Here is a 15,323-nt window from a genome sequence, read left to right on the forward strand (position 1 = left end):
TCTTTCATATAATTACATAGTATGTTATTTAGGATGAGATACTCTGGTTTCCCCAGAATGTAGACTTTTACTCTCTTCATCTTAATAAAACTATTAATGCATCAATTGTTTTTCTACATGAATTACCGTACCTATAAAATATTTAAAAGTTTCTTCAATGAAATCTTATATTTTATAATACTCATCCGTGTTATTAGAAAATGTAATATTTTGGGGGGCTTTTGTAATTGCCAGTAAATTTTCCTAATGGAAATACAAATTTGGATAATTGAAAAGGAAGAAGGATGTGTTGAAGTATTTTTTCTTTTTAAACTAATATAATCTTTGTTTCTAGTAATCAGGTTTCAATAATAACACAGTCCTCTGATTTTTAGTGGTTCTAAAAAAAGCCCTAACCACTTGTTTCTTTTTTATAATGTCTAAAATAATAATAATAATAATAATAATGGATACTTTATTGATCCCCATGGGGAAATTACTTGTTTTTCTCTGCATTTGACCCATTCACTCAGTGAAGCAGTGGGCAGCCCACTAAGCAGGCGCCCGGGGAGCAGTGTGTAGGGACGGTACCTTGCTCAGGGGTACCTCAGGGTAGCCGGGTTTTGAGTGGCTGACAAGACTAGAAAAAAGAAAGCTTCATACAGTAAATGCTTGTACATGACATTGTAGTACATAATATACCATATCAGAAGAACCTAAATTGATGGTTATAATGGAACTAATAACTAATATGAATTTAGGCAGGTTTGCAACCAAGCAGAGAAGTCTTCCAACATCCCAAATAATAATTATGAAATCACCACACAAATAATTTTAATGCCTTTCCCTTTTTAAAAAAAATCAAGTACAGAACATGCCATGCAATCATTTGTTAATTAAATCATTATAGAAACCAAAATGGACACTCCGATGGAGGGAGGAGGTCAGCAGCTGAGGTGGTGTTACTTAGATGGATGGCTGGCTTTGAGTTCTGAATTTGACGTTCCGATTCAACTTCTTTACTCAAGTAAAAGTAAAGAACGTAAGAAAGTAAAAAGTTGCTATTTGAAGGACATTTCCACCAGCCATTTTTGTGCAAATCTAACTGAACCTCTTGCTATAGTAATATAATAATATTAGTACATGGGAACACAAAGTTGTTGTTTTTTTTTTTACTGTGCATCCACATCTAAACAGAAATAAGTACAATCAGGAGGTGGGGGAACCCTAAGTTTAGTTGTAATGAAAGAATAACAAGTCTGACCTGTGCTACTGCTGCTCTGATTTAGTGCTCTTTGTGGATTTATACAACTCAATTCAACAAAATCTAACCCAATATTCCACAAACTGTTTGGCTTTGGCTGATTTCCATCTCCTACACTGACTTTATAGGGGAACGTTTATACTATCTTTATGCTAGTTGGTATAAAGTTGGTATGATGGTGGAATTCAATGAATGATTCTAAGTACCATCAGTTTAAATTCAAATTTATCTCTGCTCCACTTGATGTAACCTAACTCTGACCATGAGCATCTTACCTTTAAATCTAACCTCTCTTCTTCCTGTCTTGCCCTATCTTTCCTACAACTTTCTCCATCTGTGAGTGAAGTTATCTTTTGTTCTTTTCTCCCTACAGCAGCTGTACCTTTGGCTACAGTAGTAGACACTCTCTGTGACTTACTGCACACAAACAGTTTGTGTTTTGCTCTGCAAACCTGTTAAATGGAATTCCTTCACATAGAGTTTCAAACTCTGCGAGAGTCTATGGAGTACAGTTCGCAGCAGGTGAAAACACTTGCTGACAAAAACTCATGACCTACAGTTAGTGACATCACTCATAAAGGGAATGACCCAACTCTCACAATAAAATTTTAAAACCTCAAAGAAACTGTTATCGAGCTCCAGGCCTGCAGCATTGACAGGTATCCCAGAGAAGGCAGAATTGGACTCAGAAACAATGGTGAGACAGTTTATTCAGGTTCACCTGAAACTCTTAGAGGACACGATAAAGACCACCATCTTTTATCGTACCCATTGTCTGGGAGGGAAGCAACTGGACCAGGGAAGGGCTCAATTGTGCTCAAATCTGGACATTTTAAACAGAAAGAGCTGGTAAAGAGCTGCGGTCTGGAATTGAACGTGATTTGTTGATGTACAGAATACAATTTGAGGTATTTGGTGATTAGACCCAGTTGGCCCATCACAGCAGAACGGAATCCCAGCAGGGATAGGGATTAGGGCAGGACCCCCAGAGATTAGACATTGATGATGGAGATGAAGATCGAGGCTTGAATGGAGCCTGAAGTCTGAGTAATGAGAGGCAGAGATGGGGAGGAGGTAGGTTGTGCGAAGGCATCTGCAAAGATGAATGACAGATGTGCAGTGAGATTTAAAGTACATGGAGTGGAGGACTTCCGGTCAGCATGCGACCAGAGTAGACGCAGGAACGAACTGCTCCGGTGAACTTAACTCCACTTTGACCAGTTTCACCCCTTCAACTGCCACCTTTAAGTCGCTTACACTTGTAACTACTTTTCTAGGGTTTTGAACACTTTTAACCCTTTCCAATGGCTTCTAAGAGTGCAAAAGCGAACAAAAAGGAGGAAGCTAGCTTAACACTGGAGGCTATCACCACGCTGCTCCAGCAGCACCGAGATGAGTTGGCATCTGAATTTAAGACCTCAATTAACGCCCTCGATTCAAAACTGGACCAGGTAGGACAAGCCCAAGAGGAACAGGCCGAGAGAGTTTCATTCTTGGAGCTTGCAACTGAAGACCTGAGCCAACGTGTCGCTGACCTTGAAAACACGTGTGCCGCTCTTCGCGAAGACAACAACCAGCTAAAGAACAAAGTCACTGACCTGGGGCCCGTTCTTCGTACCTCGCTAAGTAGGTTAGCCGGATTAGATTGTTGACGATTTCGCGTGATCCTGGATCAGTCGGTTCCCCGAAGCTCATCCGGGACTTGCTGTCATAGCAACAGAGCCGTAAGCGTAAACCTGCTCGGGAGCAGGTTTACTTTATGTAAACAGGATTAGATCGCGGCCACGCAGGTATGTCCGCTTCATTTATACGAAAGCAACAGCGATATTTTTCCACTGTTTCACCATAAATAAATATTATCAATGTAACTAAAGATAATGCAGCACTTGATCCTTTTATTGATGTCACACAGATACATACAGGTCATTTCCTAAAAAAGGGAAATGTACTATTAACATTCTATTACATGTATGTGATTATTACAGATGTAATTCATATTTCAGAGTAGTAATTGTAAATTACTTCGTGTAATCAAGATGAGAGACCACGGCTATAAAAGCGAAGGTGGATTTGGGAAGCCTGTCGCAGCCATGTCCTGTCCGTATACGCGACCAACCCATTGCGGAAGGTGCAAGATTGATAAGGAGAGTCCTCAGAATTCAGCGTATATTGCGGAACAGACAGGATCCTTTAGCTCAGCGCGACAGTGTGCTCATAGAGAGATATCGATATTCCCGTGAGGGTATTATTTACTTAACCAACTTGTTGACGAGGGGGTGCAGGACCACCACCTGTCTTTTTTTGCTCTGCCCTTTTCTTGGTTGCTGTTATGAACAAACTAACAGAGTATTACAGGCCAGTATTACCTTGCCAAGAGACGCAAAGCAATCTAAGAGATAAATATTACCATTCTGTAGAATACTCCTGTATTCCACTTTTACTTGTTCCCATGTTCTTGTGGGTCCTGTTGTGGCTCTAATGTGAAAGGGGATATAATATAACATATTATAATATAATATAATGCCATATGATATTGGACAATATAGTGTCATATGATAGATCTACCCTACCGCCTACTGGTGTTGGCCAGAGGGGCCGATGGCGCGATATGGCAGCCTGGCTACAACCGTAGCTGCCTCCACCAGTGTGTGAATGTGGGAGTGAATGAATAGTGGTATCGTACAGCGCTTTGGGTGCCTTGGAAAGCGCTATATAAACCCAATCCATTATTATTATTATTATTAAATTACCTACGAGTTTGATTTGTCAGCAACTTTCTGCCAGCCCTCTCTCCTTGCTTTTGCAGCCTTTGCAGTGTTCCCTTGCGTTTTAATTAAACTCTGAAACTCCTGAAATCCCTCACTCATGAGTTCATGCTCTGCTGCCGGAAAATACCGAGCACGCCCCTTGGACATTTTCGCCGACCAATCAGCGGGTTGCCGATCAATGTTTCTACTATCGATGCGTAGCCCCTTTTACGACACCCAGTGATGTCACATTCCTGCGTCCAGCTGTAGTAATCGTCAACAGCAGGTGTGTTCGGGGAACCGGATTAGCGAGCTCACGGTTAGCGCGATGATTTGATCTTGGATGTGTCATTTGATCTTGGATGTAGTAAGCGACGTACGAAGAACGGGCCCCTGGAGAGCCGTAGCAGGCGTCAGAACATCCGCATCCTTGGACTGCCTGAAGACACTGAAAGTGGGTGCCCCACTCACTTCTTTTCCAACCTTCTCTGTGAGTTATTGGGCAAAGAAATGCTTCAGTCTCCACCGGAGCTCGATAGAGCGCACCGCTCCCTCGCAGCGAAGCCGCCCATGGGACGCCCACCTCGCCTGGTGATCATCCGCCTGCACCGATACCAGATCAAGGACCTCATCATCCGAGAAGCTAGGAGGAGAGGGAAATTCGACTACCGAGGCGTGCCTATCCAAATTGTGGAGGACTACAGTCCCGAGGTCCTCAATCAGCGGGCGCAGTAGAAGGACATTATGTCAGAGCTCTATGGGCGAGGCCTGAGGCCGGCTCTCCTCCTCCCAGCACAGCTTCGCATAACGCAGGCCAGCGGCGCCAGAAAGTTTTTCAGCTCCGTGGATGGACCAGGCTCAACACTACATTGAGAGGCTCCCAAAGGCTCCGGAAGCCCCATGAAGAATTATTACTAATAAAACAATGGCACCAAATGCAGGTACCAAACATTCCATATAGGTATAGAGGCGCAGTCGGGATCCACGTAAGACGTTGCTTTTCCCCTCCGAGTGTAGCGATATAGTCTGAATGCTATAGTACTGAAATGCTGATTATTACTTTAATTTAACTCAATAATCTTTTTTTTTTTTTTTGATAAATAAGGAGACAACCTCATTGACTTCTACCCGTTGGCTAATGACATAATACCTGTTGCACGGAGACGGGGAGTTTTGTTATCTACTCGTAGCCTTCTGTCTGTTCTTATTCAATAATTCAGTTATACCAGTAGTACTTATTGAACTACATCATCTTTTTTGTGTTTGGTTGTTTGTTTACATACTTGGACTCTGCTTTGAAACACTCCAGCAATTACATTTGGACTTGGTGGCTGATACAGTTTCAAAACTTAACAGTATTATAAGGGGTTTCAGCTTACTATGCTATGGCCACCGGAGCAGTGGTTCGACTGCTTCAATACCTAGGTTATTGCTTTCATAGACAGGAGGAATAACACTCTAAATATGTTAAGTTTGAAGAGTTTGAAGAGAATAACAGGATAGAATAAATAAGCATAAAATAAATAAACGTTAAATAAAAGCTAAATTAAAAAGGTGGGTCTTGAGCCTGTTCTTAAAAACATGTACGTTCTCTGCGGCCCTGAGGTCCTCCGGCAGGCTGTTCCACAGATGAGGACCATACCATTGAAAAGCTGCCTCTCCGTGAGTATGTGTCCTGACTTTAGGGACAATCAAAAGGCCAGTACCAGAGGACCTCAGGGTCCGCGAGAGTTCATATGGTAAAAGCAGATCTGAGAGATAAGAAGGCCCAAGACCATTAAGACATTTAAAAACCAATAAAAGAACTTTAAAATCGATCCTGAAACACACGGGGAGTGTCATGGTTCGAATTTTGAGGAAGGGACATACGACTGAAAGTCCATAGTGGGTCAACACAAATTATTTTATTAAAACACATATATGTGGTGAAAATGGGCTCTGCAAAACATCAGGCTCCATCTCCCGCCTGACAATAGGTGGGTGTAATATTTATACTTATGATGACCAGTAACTCGCGTCACTAAAACAGAACAGTTCCTTTTTCAGTTCCTCCACCGCCTCCCAGATGCATCCTGTTATTACACTTGTCTAGACTTTAGACAACACTTGCAATCAGTTTACCCAGACAGGCTATGTGTCTGTGTCGTTAATCTAAGTGCATGACCTCCCTCTACGTCATCTGTTACCAGGCAAACATCCATAACACAGGGCACACGGCCTTTATTTCCTTTCTTAAACACTCATAGAAAATGTATGTTAAATTGTATATATATAAGCAATCCTTCCAGCTTGAACTTTGCTCCATTGATCGGCCAGACATCGCACTGCCCGTAGCTTCAAACCATTAATTAACTTAACCGAGCTTCAACCCTTTAATTATGCAATATGTGTATAACATGATTACAGTTGCACCTGCAATGAAAGATTATGTGCTTATACTAACACCTGAAATACAGACTTTAATATAACATCACCAGTTTCAATAAATGTGTCAATGAAATGATAACAATGATAAATCATAAATGATGCAACAGTAATAATAAGGATTATGAATAGTAACATAGATTATGAATGTAAAATAATATTTCACCTCGACAGGAGCCAATGCAGCGATTCTAAAACTGGTGTAATGTGGGCCCGCCCTCTGGTCTTTGTCAGCACACGAGCTGCTGAGTTTTGTAAACGTTGTAAAGTTGAAATATTCTTTTTAGGAAGACCAGAGAGCAGGGCCGTAGACTAGAAATAGTTCTTCCAAAAATTATTTCGAAAGACCAGACAGGCTTCATTAAAGGTCGTCATTCATATTTTAACATAAGGAAGCTATTTAACATAGTCTACTCCAGCTCTACAGACTCTGATGAATGTGTAGTCTTGCTTGACGCTGAAAAGGCCTTTGATCGAGTTGAGTTCGATTATCTCTTTGCAGTCCTTGATAGATTTGGCTTTGGAGCAAAATTTACTTCATGGATTAAATTACTCTATTCTCAACCATCTGCTACAATACGAACTAACCTCCAATTGTCAAAACCTTTCAAACTTCACAGAGGCACACGCCAGGGATGTCCTCTCACCCCCCTGCTTTTTGATCTGGCCATAGAACCCCTTGCCATTGCATTCCGCAGTTGCAAAGAGGTACACGGCATTTGGAGAAACAATACAGAACATAAGGTCTCGCTCTATGCAGATGATCTCCTGCTCTTTATTTCTAAGCCCTTAGCCTCACTACCATCTGTATTGAATCTACTTAGTCAATTTGGTCAGATTTCAGGGTATAAACTGAACCTTAATAAAAGTGAGCTCTTCCCGCTAAGTAGCAAAGCAAGTATGTTAGACTTCACCTGCTTGCCCTTCAGAGTTGAAAGGACAAAAATTACATATTTGGGAATCACAGTGACAAAAAAACATAAAAACCTTTTCACAGAAAATGTGAGTGCATTGCTGAACCAAGTGAAGCGGTCCCTTACCCACTGGACACCACTCTCTGGTAGGACGTATCAATTCAATTAAAATGATCATTCTACCCAAATTTTTATACCTTTTCCAGGCCATACCCATTTTCATTCCCAACACTTTTTTCAATAAGCTGGACTCTGTCATCTCATCTTATCTATGGCAGGGTAAACGCCCAAGGCTTAATAAGATGCATCTTCAAAAATCTAAAATTGAGGGTGGGTTTGCACTTCCCAACTTTTGTTTTTATTATTGGGCTGCTAACATACGATGTTTGGTGTTTTGGTATTTTTACCATAATCGGAGTGGTTGTCCTGACTGGGTCACTATGGAATTGCATAGTGACAACAGTATATCCTTACCAGCTGCACTTTGTTCTCCACTCTCATCCTCTTGATTCAACTTCATTCCCAACCCTGTAGTGGTGCACTCATTAAAAATATGGGGCCAGTTTAGGAAATATTTTAAACTTTGTGACTTCTCCCTTCTCAGCCCCATTGCATCTAACCATCTCTTTAAACCTTCTACCCAGCATGGTGGGTTTGCGGAGTGGCACAGAAGTGGAATAACTTGCTTTAAGGACCTATTCATAGCCAACAAACTAGCATCATTTGAACAACTTGCTAATAAATATATTCTTCCACCATCACACTTTTTCAGATATTTGCAAGTCAGGCACTTTATTTATTCCCAGACTTCAGGCTCAAGCCCTCCACCAGAGCCTACACTACTAGAAACTATCCTACAACTCAATCCAACCAATAGAGGGCTGATTTCCTTACTTTACAATAAAATGTTAAATTTGACACATACCTCTTCATCCAAGCTCAAGACACTGTGGGAAGAAGACTTAAACATGGCAATCTCTGACAAAACATGGGCCTCTATACTCAAACATGTCAACACAACATCACTATGTGCCTGTCATTGTTTAATCCAGTTCAAAGTGGTGCATAGAGCCCATTTCTCAAAATCCAGATTATCCCGTATCTACCCTGAAATCACTCCATATTGTGACAGATGCAAAACTGCTGAAGCCTCACTGGTCCACATGTACTGGTCTTGTCCCAATCTCACTCAGTTCTGGTCAGAGGTTTTTCGTACCCTGTCCAGGATTCTCAGTGTGACGCTGGCCCCCGGCCCCCTTCTTGCTCTGTTTGGCATCAGTGGGAATGAGGTGCTTCTACCGGCCTCTAAAAAACAGGCATTATCATTCTGTTCCCTGTTGGCCAGGAGAGCAATCCTACTGAGGTGGCGGGACGCTGCCCCTCCCACTCACAAACAGTGGTTATATGACCTCATGGCCTGTCTAAAACTGGAAAAGATAAGACACTCACTTCAGAACTCCACTGGGAAATTTCAAAACATGTGGGGACCCTTTCTTGATGCTTTTCAAAATCTATCCGGTTGTTCAGTCAGACGTCACGGATCTGGCAGCGATGTTTGATTCTTGGCTCTCGAGGGAATGTTGTTTTCCAGCATGCCAACATACAAAATGTTATACAGTGCACTAACAATTGTTGTAAAAATATTAGTTACTGTGCCTCTGCTGCAGTTAAACCTTGTTGAAAGGTCTTCATGACCAAAATTAAGTTTGAGCTTGATCAGGGTTAGAAATAACTGGTCAATTAGGGGCATCATTTGGACAGTCCAATCAGAATGATATTTAAGATCAAATCTGGAAAGAAGCGCTTCTAAAAACAGGACAGAAGCAGCATCGGGCAATCCAGTATAGTACTGGACCCTTTCAGGATTGTCAGATATTTGACTGAATGAGAAAGTCTGCTTCTGCTTCTCTACTTGTTTTTTAAGTTTTTCATTCTCTATTCTTAGCATGTCATTCTGAATCTCTAGCACCAGAAGACTTTGGGAAGAACTTGTGGAACTTGCAGTAGCTGTCTGTGTATCTGCATTGTTGGAAGGATGTAGCTCATCTGATCTTTCACTCTGATTTTCACCAATAGCTGGGACCTGCTCTTTTTTCTTCTTTTTTCTAACAGGGTTGTGGTCATCTGGGAACTGAAAAGACTTCCCGTCGTTCCATGCAAATCTTGTTGGCCCCGCAGCTTTTCCTTGAGGGAAGTGCCAACTGCAGACTCTTGAGTTACAGTTTGGGGTGAAGTTTTCACGTCTGTGGAAGTGTTTAAAAAGGCAGAGAGAAATTTCAGATCATACGCTAGCCCTCCATTAGTTATGATTAATAGAAAAAAAAAATAGAGATAAATAATAGAGAGAAGCTTCTTTCATCCAGATGAGAGAAGCTTCAAGAAACTTAAAACTTAAAGAAGTCCAGATGCTTTTCTTACACATCATTGTACTAATTTGCTTTTAAGCTTACCAGAAAGATAAGTACTGGCAACCTTTGCTAGCTATTTGTTGGTTAGGTCTTTATTTTGGTAATTAACTGGCACATAGGCTGGGGATTGTAATGTATTTTCTTACATAGACATCGCTTTTTGGACGTAATTTTTATTCCTCTGAGCGTCGAAAGCTAACTAAGGTTCATATATATAGCGAAGTGACCCTTAGCTCTCAATCTTTGCTTGGAGAAATAAAAATGACTTCAAAAATGCAACGACGTCTTTGTATTAAAAAAACACAATAAAATCCATTGTCTATATAAGTACAATTACTCGTAAAAGCCAGTTTGTCTTTTAGTAGCGGGTTTTAATTGTTCATCACTAGCTATATTAGCTAACTAAAGTAAGAGCCCACTAGCTCTTATCTTACAAATTTATTCATTCACTTACGAGTTGTAACATACCTTATCAACTTCAGCCACTTCCTCTTCTCTCTCTTTTCACAAGGAAATCGGTAAAATGACAGTTTAGACTGTTGTTTTGAGCCAGATTGGTTAAAACAACCAGGAACACAGCATTGTGTCATATTGAACACAGGAGCGTTTAGACCCGGAAGTAGGATTCGTCGGATTCGTCGCGTCATCACTGAACAACCGGATAAGAATTTTTCAGCAAACTCTCTTAAGTCAGGTGTGGAAATACAGTGTGCGGGTGCAGGCAGTGACCTGGGTGGGAATGAATGGGATTGTTTTGCAGGGATTATGTTACTTTGGGATATATTATACATTTGTTCGAAGTGTAGTCTTCAATAAATGAAATGCATGTTCAATTGGTTTTCAGGTGACTGAATTGGCCATTCAAGAATATTCCACTTTTTTCCTTTAATAAACTTCTGGGTTGCTTTGGCTGTGTTTTGGCTGTCCATCTGTATTATGAAATGCTGGGGGGAGGATAATATCTTACTGTTCTTATAAGAAATAATAAGAAAGTAATAAATAAGTAAATAGCAAGTAAGTCATTAGAAGCTGCCTTTGCTACCCTCATATACATATAATCAACAACCCGAGAAAACTAAAACTGGAGTAAAATTAAATAATTACTAAGAAAACACAATTTCATGTGCAAAGGCTGCATTTGAAAAACTTTGAACAGGGCAACAAATCTGGGAAATTCCTTGCTAACTAGTTAAAACTATACAAAGAAAACAACAACTCTTTATTCAATAAAGAATTCAGCTTGGAACATTACTCATGATCCACAACAAATAAATAGATGTGTTAAAGAGTTTTATGAAGCTATATACACATTATATATTAATCCATCTGATGCTGCCATTAAAGAATTTCTCAACAATATAAATCTACCAAAACTAAATGGCAAAAAAATAGTGGCACTGGATTCATGTTTTTTAATGTCTGAGTTCATGAAGACAGCATCTCCCAAACAATAAAACTCCAGGTACAGATGGTTTTCCTGCAGAGTTTTACAAAGAGCTTTGGCCTAGCACGTCCCCTCCTCCGCCTCTGCCGTCACTATATATACACAGAGAAGAAGAAGATCATTACATTAAGCTCTCATACCTGCCCTCTTTGCCACACCTCGGCACCGCTCTAAGCACTCCACTGCTTAGAGCCTCCACTGCAGCAGACCACACCCCTGCCACAGTTAATATTAATATTATTAATATTAATAGCAAAATATACAAAGTGCAAAATATTCATTTCAATTTATGAAAGAAAAAAAACAGAAAGGTTTGAGCTAAAATATACTTCTCTACAGCAGCTGAGTAAAATTACGGTTCCTTCCCTGTACAAATATTAATGTCATACTCAAGGTGAGACTGCTGCCACACCTGCTCCTGCAGCAGTTTTAAGCCTCTGTCTAATTAATTTCACTGAACAGACCGGTTACTGGGCTTGTCAAAATTACAGATTAGTATTAATACAAACGAGCCAACCTGTGCAATAAATACAGGGAGTGCAGAATTATTAGGCAAATGAGTATTTTGTCCACATCATCCTCTTCATGCATGTTGTCTTACTCCAAGCTGTATAGGCTCGAAAGCCTACTACCAATTAAGCATATTAGGTGATGTGCATCTCTGTAATGAGAAGGGGTGTGGTCTAATGACATCAACACCCTATATCAGGTGTGCATAATTATTAGGCAACGTCCTTTCCTTTGGCAAAATGGGTCAAAAGAAGGACTTGACAGGCTCTGAAAAGTCAAAAATAGTGAGATATCTTGCAGAGGGATGCAGCAGTCTCAAAATTGCAAAGCTTCTGAAGCGTGATCATTGAACAATCAAGCGTTTCATTCAAAATAGTCAACAGGGTCGCAAGAAGCGTGTGGAAAAACCAAGGCGCATAATAACTGCCCATGAACTGAGAAAAGTCAAGTGTGCAGCTGCCAAGATGCCACTTGCCACCAGTTTGGCCATATTTCAGAGCTGCAACATCACTGGAGTGCCCAAAAGCACAAGGTGTGCAATACTCAGAGACATGGCCAAGGTAAGAAAGGCTGAAAGACGACCACCACTGAACAAGACACACAAGCTGAAACGTCAAGACTGGGCCAAGAAATATCTCAAGACTGGTTTTTCTAAGGTTTTATGGACTGATGAAATGAGAGTGAGTCTTGATGGGCCAGATGGATTAGGCCCGTGGCTGGATTGGTAAAGGGCAGAGAGCTCCAGTCCGACTCAGACGCCAGCAAGGTGGAGGTGGAGTACTGGTTTGGGCTGGTATCATCAAAGATGAGCTTGTGGGGCCTTTTCGGGTTGAGGATGGAGTCAAGCTCAACTCCCAGTCCTACTGCCAGTTCCTGGAAGACACCTTCTTCAAGCAGTGGTACAGGAAGAAGTCTGCATCCTTCAAGAAAAACATGATTTTCATGCAGGACAATGCTCCATCACACGCGTCCAAGTACTCCACAGCGTGGCTGGCAAGAAAGGGTATAAAAGAAGAAAAACTAATGACATGGCCTCCTTGTTCACCTGATCTGAACCCCATTGAGAACCTGTGGTCCATCATCAAATGTGAGATTTACAAGGAGGGAAAACAGTACACCTCTCTGAACAGTGTCTGGGAGGCTGTGGTTGCTGCTGCACGCAATGTTGATGGTGAACAGATCAAAACACTGACAGAATCCATGGATGGCAGGCTTTTGAGTGTCCTTGCAAAGAAAGGTGGCTATATTGGTCGCTGATTTGTTTTTGTTTTGTTTTTGAATGTCAGAAATGTATATTTGTGAATGTGGAGATGTTATATTGGTGTCACTGGTAAAAATAAATAATTGTAATGGGTATATATTTGTCTTTTGTTAAGTTGCCTAATAATTATGCACAGTAATAGTCACCTGCACACACAGATATCCCCCTAAAATAGCTAAAACTAAAAACAAACTAAAAACTACTTCCAAAAACATTCAGCTTTGATATTAATGAGTTTTTTGGGTTCATTGAGAACATGGTTGTTGTTCAATAATAGAATTATTCCTCAAAAATACAACTTGCCTAATAATTCTGCACTCCCTGTAAGTGAGTATGTATCATTCCCTTATTCATTGTTTTAGACAGATATTTCCCAGACAAAGTCAAATGTATTCTGAAAATGTTGATTTTAACTATAAATTTGCCATTTATATAAAAAGATTATGAGCTGCAAGAGATATTTTTCTGTTTCAGCAATATATTTCAGTCTTTTCATGAGTCTAGTGATGTTACATCTACATTATAATATGCAGATCACAGTGGATCTATAAAGGCACAAAACCTTCATATATTGAGTTTCTGATAGAAAACAACAGTGATTTATGTTTGCATGATGTATTTATCCATAGAAACAATGGTGTCAAATCACAACAGCAAGAATTGCTTTTAATGGGAAAAAAAATTAACAGTATACTTAAAACATGATGTCAAACTGTCTCTGCAAACTATACCAACAGGATGATGTGTCAGCCTTTGCATATATGCTTTGACTGTTTGTGTTAGGATGCCTGGGTCGTTGTCCCAGGGTTTTTGAGTTTATTATATTATTTATTATTTCTAGTCTTGCTTTCTTTGAGTTCTGTCTTATAGTTTATGTCTCTGTCTTCTCTAGTTGCTCTGTCTCCCCTGTCAGCTGTATCCCCTTGTCTAGTTCGCGTCTCTGTGTATCCTTAGTTGCTATATCCCCGTGTGCAGTCAGTGTCTGTGTCTGCCCTGGTCCCACGTCTCTGTTCCCTTTGTTGCAGTGCGTGCGAGTCTGCGTCTTTAGTTCAGTCTGTGTCATGTTTCCTGTTTTATTTTGAAGGTCCTTGTCTGAGGTTAATGTATCTGGTTTTGCTTCCCCTTGTCTCGTTAAGCCTGATTTGCCCCAGCTGTGTTTCCCTCCTGTTACCCATTCCCTGATTGCTCCCTCTGTGTATTTAAGCCCTGTGTTTCTCTGTGTCTGTGTTGCGATCTACTGTTTATTTTGCTGTGTGTTTTGTCTGCTTGCCTGAGTTTATGTTTAAAGTCTCAGTTCTGGTTTCTTTTTTAGTTCAGCATTAAAGCTGTTTTTTGAAGTTTACTTTGTGCCTCCGAGTGTCTGCACTTTTGGGTCCACGATTCCTGTCTGCACACAGCCTACTCATAACAGTTTGTGGCTTTACTGACAGACTTGCATTCATTATGGCTTTACAGTAACTACAGCCGTACACTGTCAATGGCTAGAGCTTTACAGCTAAAACATTGTTTGCTTCGCTAAGCCTTTAGAAAAGTCATGACAAATGCATATATCTGTAAATTAAATTGTAGATAAATGTACATTAAATCTTCAAAAGGTTTTGAGGGATTTCAAAAATAATGCTGTGCAAATTTCATGCAGTGTGAGGTAGGAAGTATATCCACAGTTTGCTGTGGAAACACCAGGTGCCATTCTTTAAATAACCGTAACCAATTTAAAAAACAAAAAAAGAAAAAAATGAAAGAAAAATCAGTGGCATATTTTGCTCTTGTCAGAAACATATGGAAGGACAATTTGACAAACAGACAAAAAACAAACTAAAAACCAGCAAAAAACAACTTAAAGATAAAAAACACAAAGAAAGAACAATACGGTATCCTCAACAGCACCAAAGAATAAAACAGTGAAATGTGGGTTATTTAACATTAGGTCTCTCTCTTCCAAGTCTCTGTTAGTATATGACTTAATAATTGATCAACAAATCGAATGATTCTGCCTTACAGAAACCTGGTTGCAGCAGGATGATTATGTTAGTTTAAATGAATCAACACCCCCGAGTCATTCTAACTACCAGAAACCTCGAAGCACAGGCCGAGGCCGGTGTGGCAGCAATTTTCCACACAACCTTATTAATCAACCAAAGACCCAGGCAGACTTTAAATTATTTGAAAGCCTGATGCTTAGCCTTGTCCACCCCAGCTGTAAAACTCAAAAAACAGTCTTATTCGTTATCATCTATTGTCCACCTGGGCCTTACACAGAGTTTCTGTCTGATTTCTCAGAGTTTTTATCTAATTTAGTTCTGAGCTCAGATAAAATAATTACTGTGGGTGATTTTAACATCCATGTAGATGCTACAAATGACAGCCTCAAT

At 40.4% G+C, this 15,323-nt stretch overlaps 1 protein-coding gene across 1 annotated transcript; it reads right to left on the bottom strand.

Annotated features, from left to right (window-relative positions):
- Window positions 1-8,862: 8,862 nt before the first annotated feature.
- Window positions 8,863-10,358, bottom strand: LOC146711094 (uncharacterized). The gene is made up of 2 exons (XM_085455352.1): window positions 10,205-10,358; window positions 8,863-9,571 (listed from the first exon to the last, which is right to left on the bottom strand). Exons 1-2 carry the CDS (start codon window positions 10,324-10,326, stop codon window positions 8,863-8,865), a joined length of 831 nt encoding a protein of 276 aa, XP_085311478.1. The 5' UTR covers window positions 10,327-10,358.
- Between the last annotated feature and the right edge of the window lie 4,965 nt (window positions 10,359-15,323).

Source organism: Copadichromis virginalis, linkage group LG4, assembly GCF_057382275.1.
Source record: "Copadichromis virginalis isolate Kocher_CV1m ecotype Utaka linkage group LG4, C_Virginalis_male_GT1.1, whole genome shotgun sequence".
NCBI classification, from domain to species: domain Eukaryota; kingdom Metazoa; phylum Chordata; class Actinopteri; order Cichliformes; family Cichlidae; genus Copadichromis; species Copadichromis virginalis.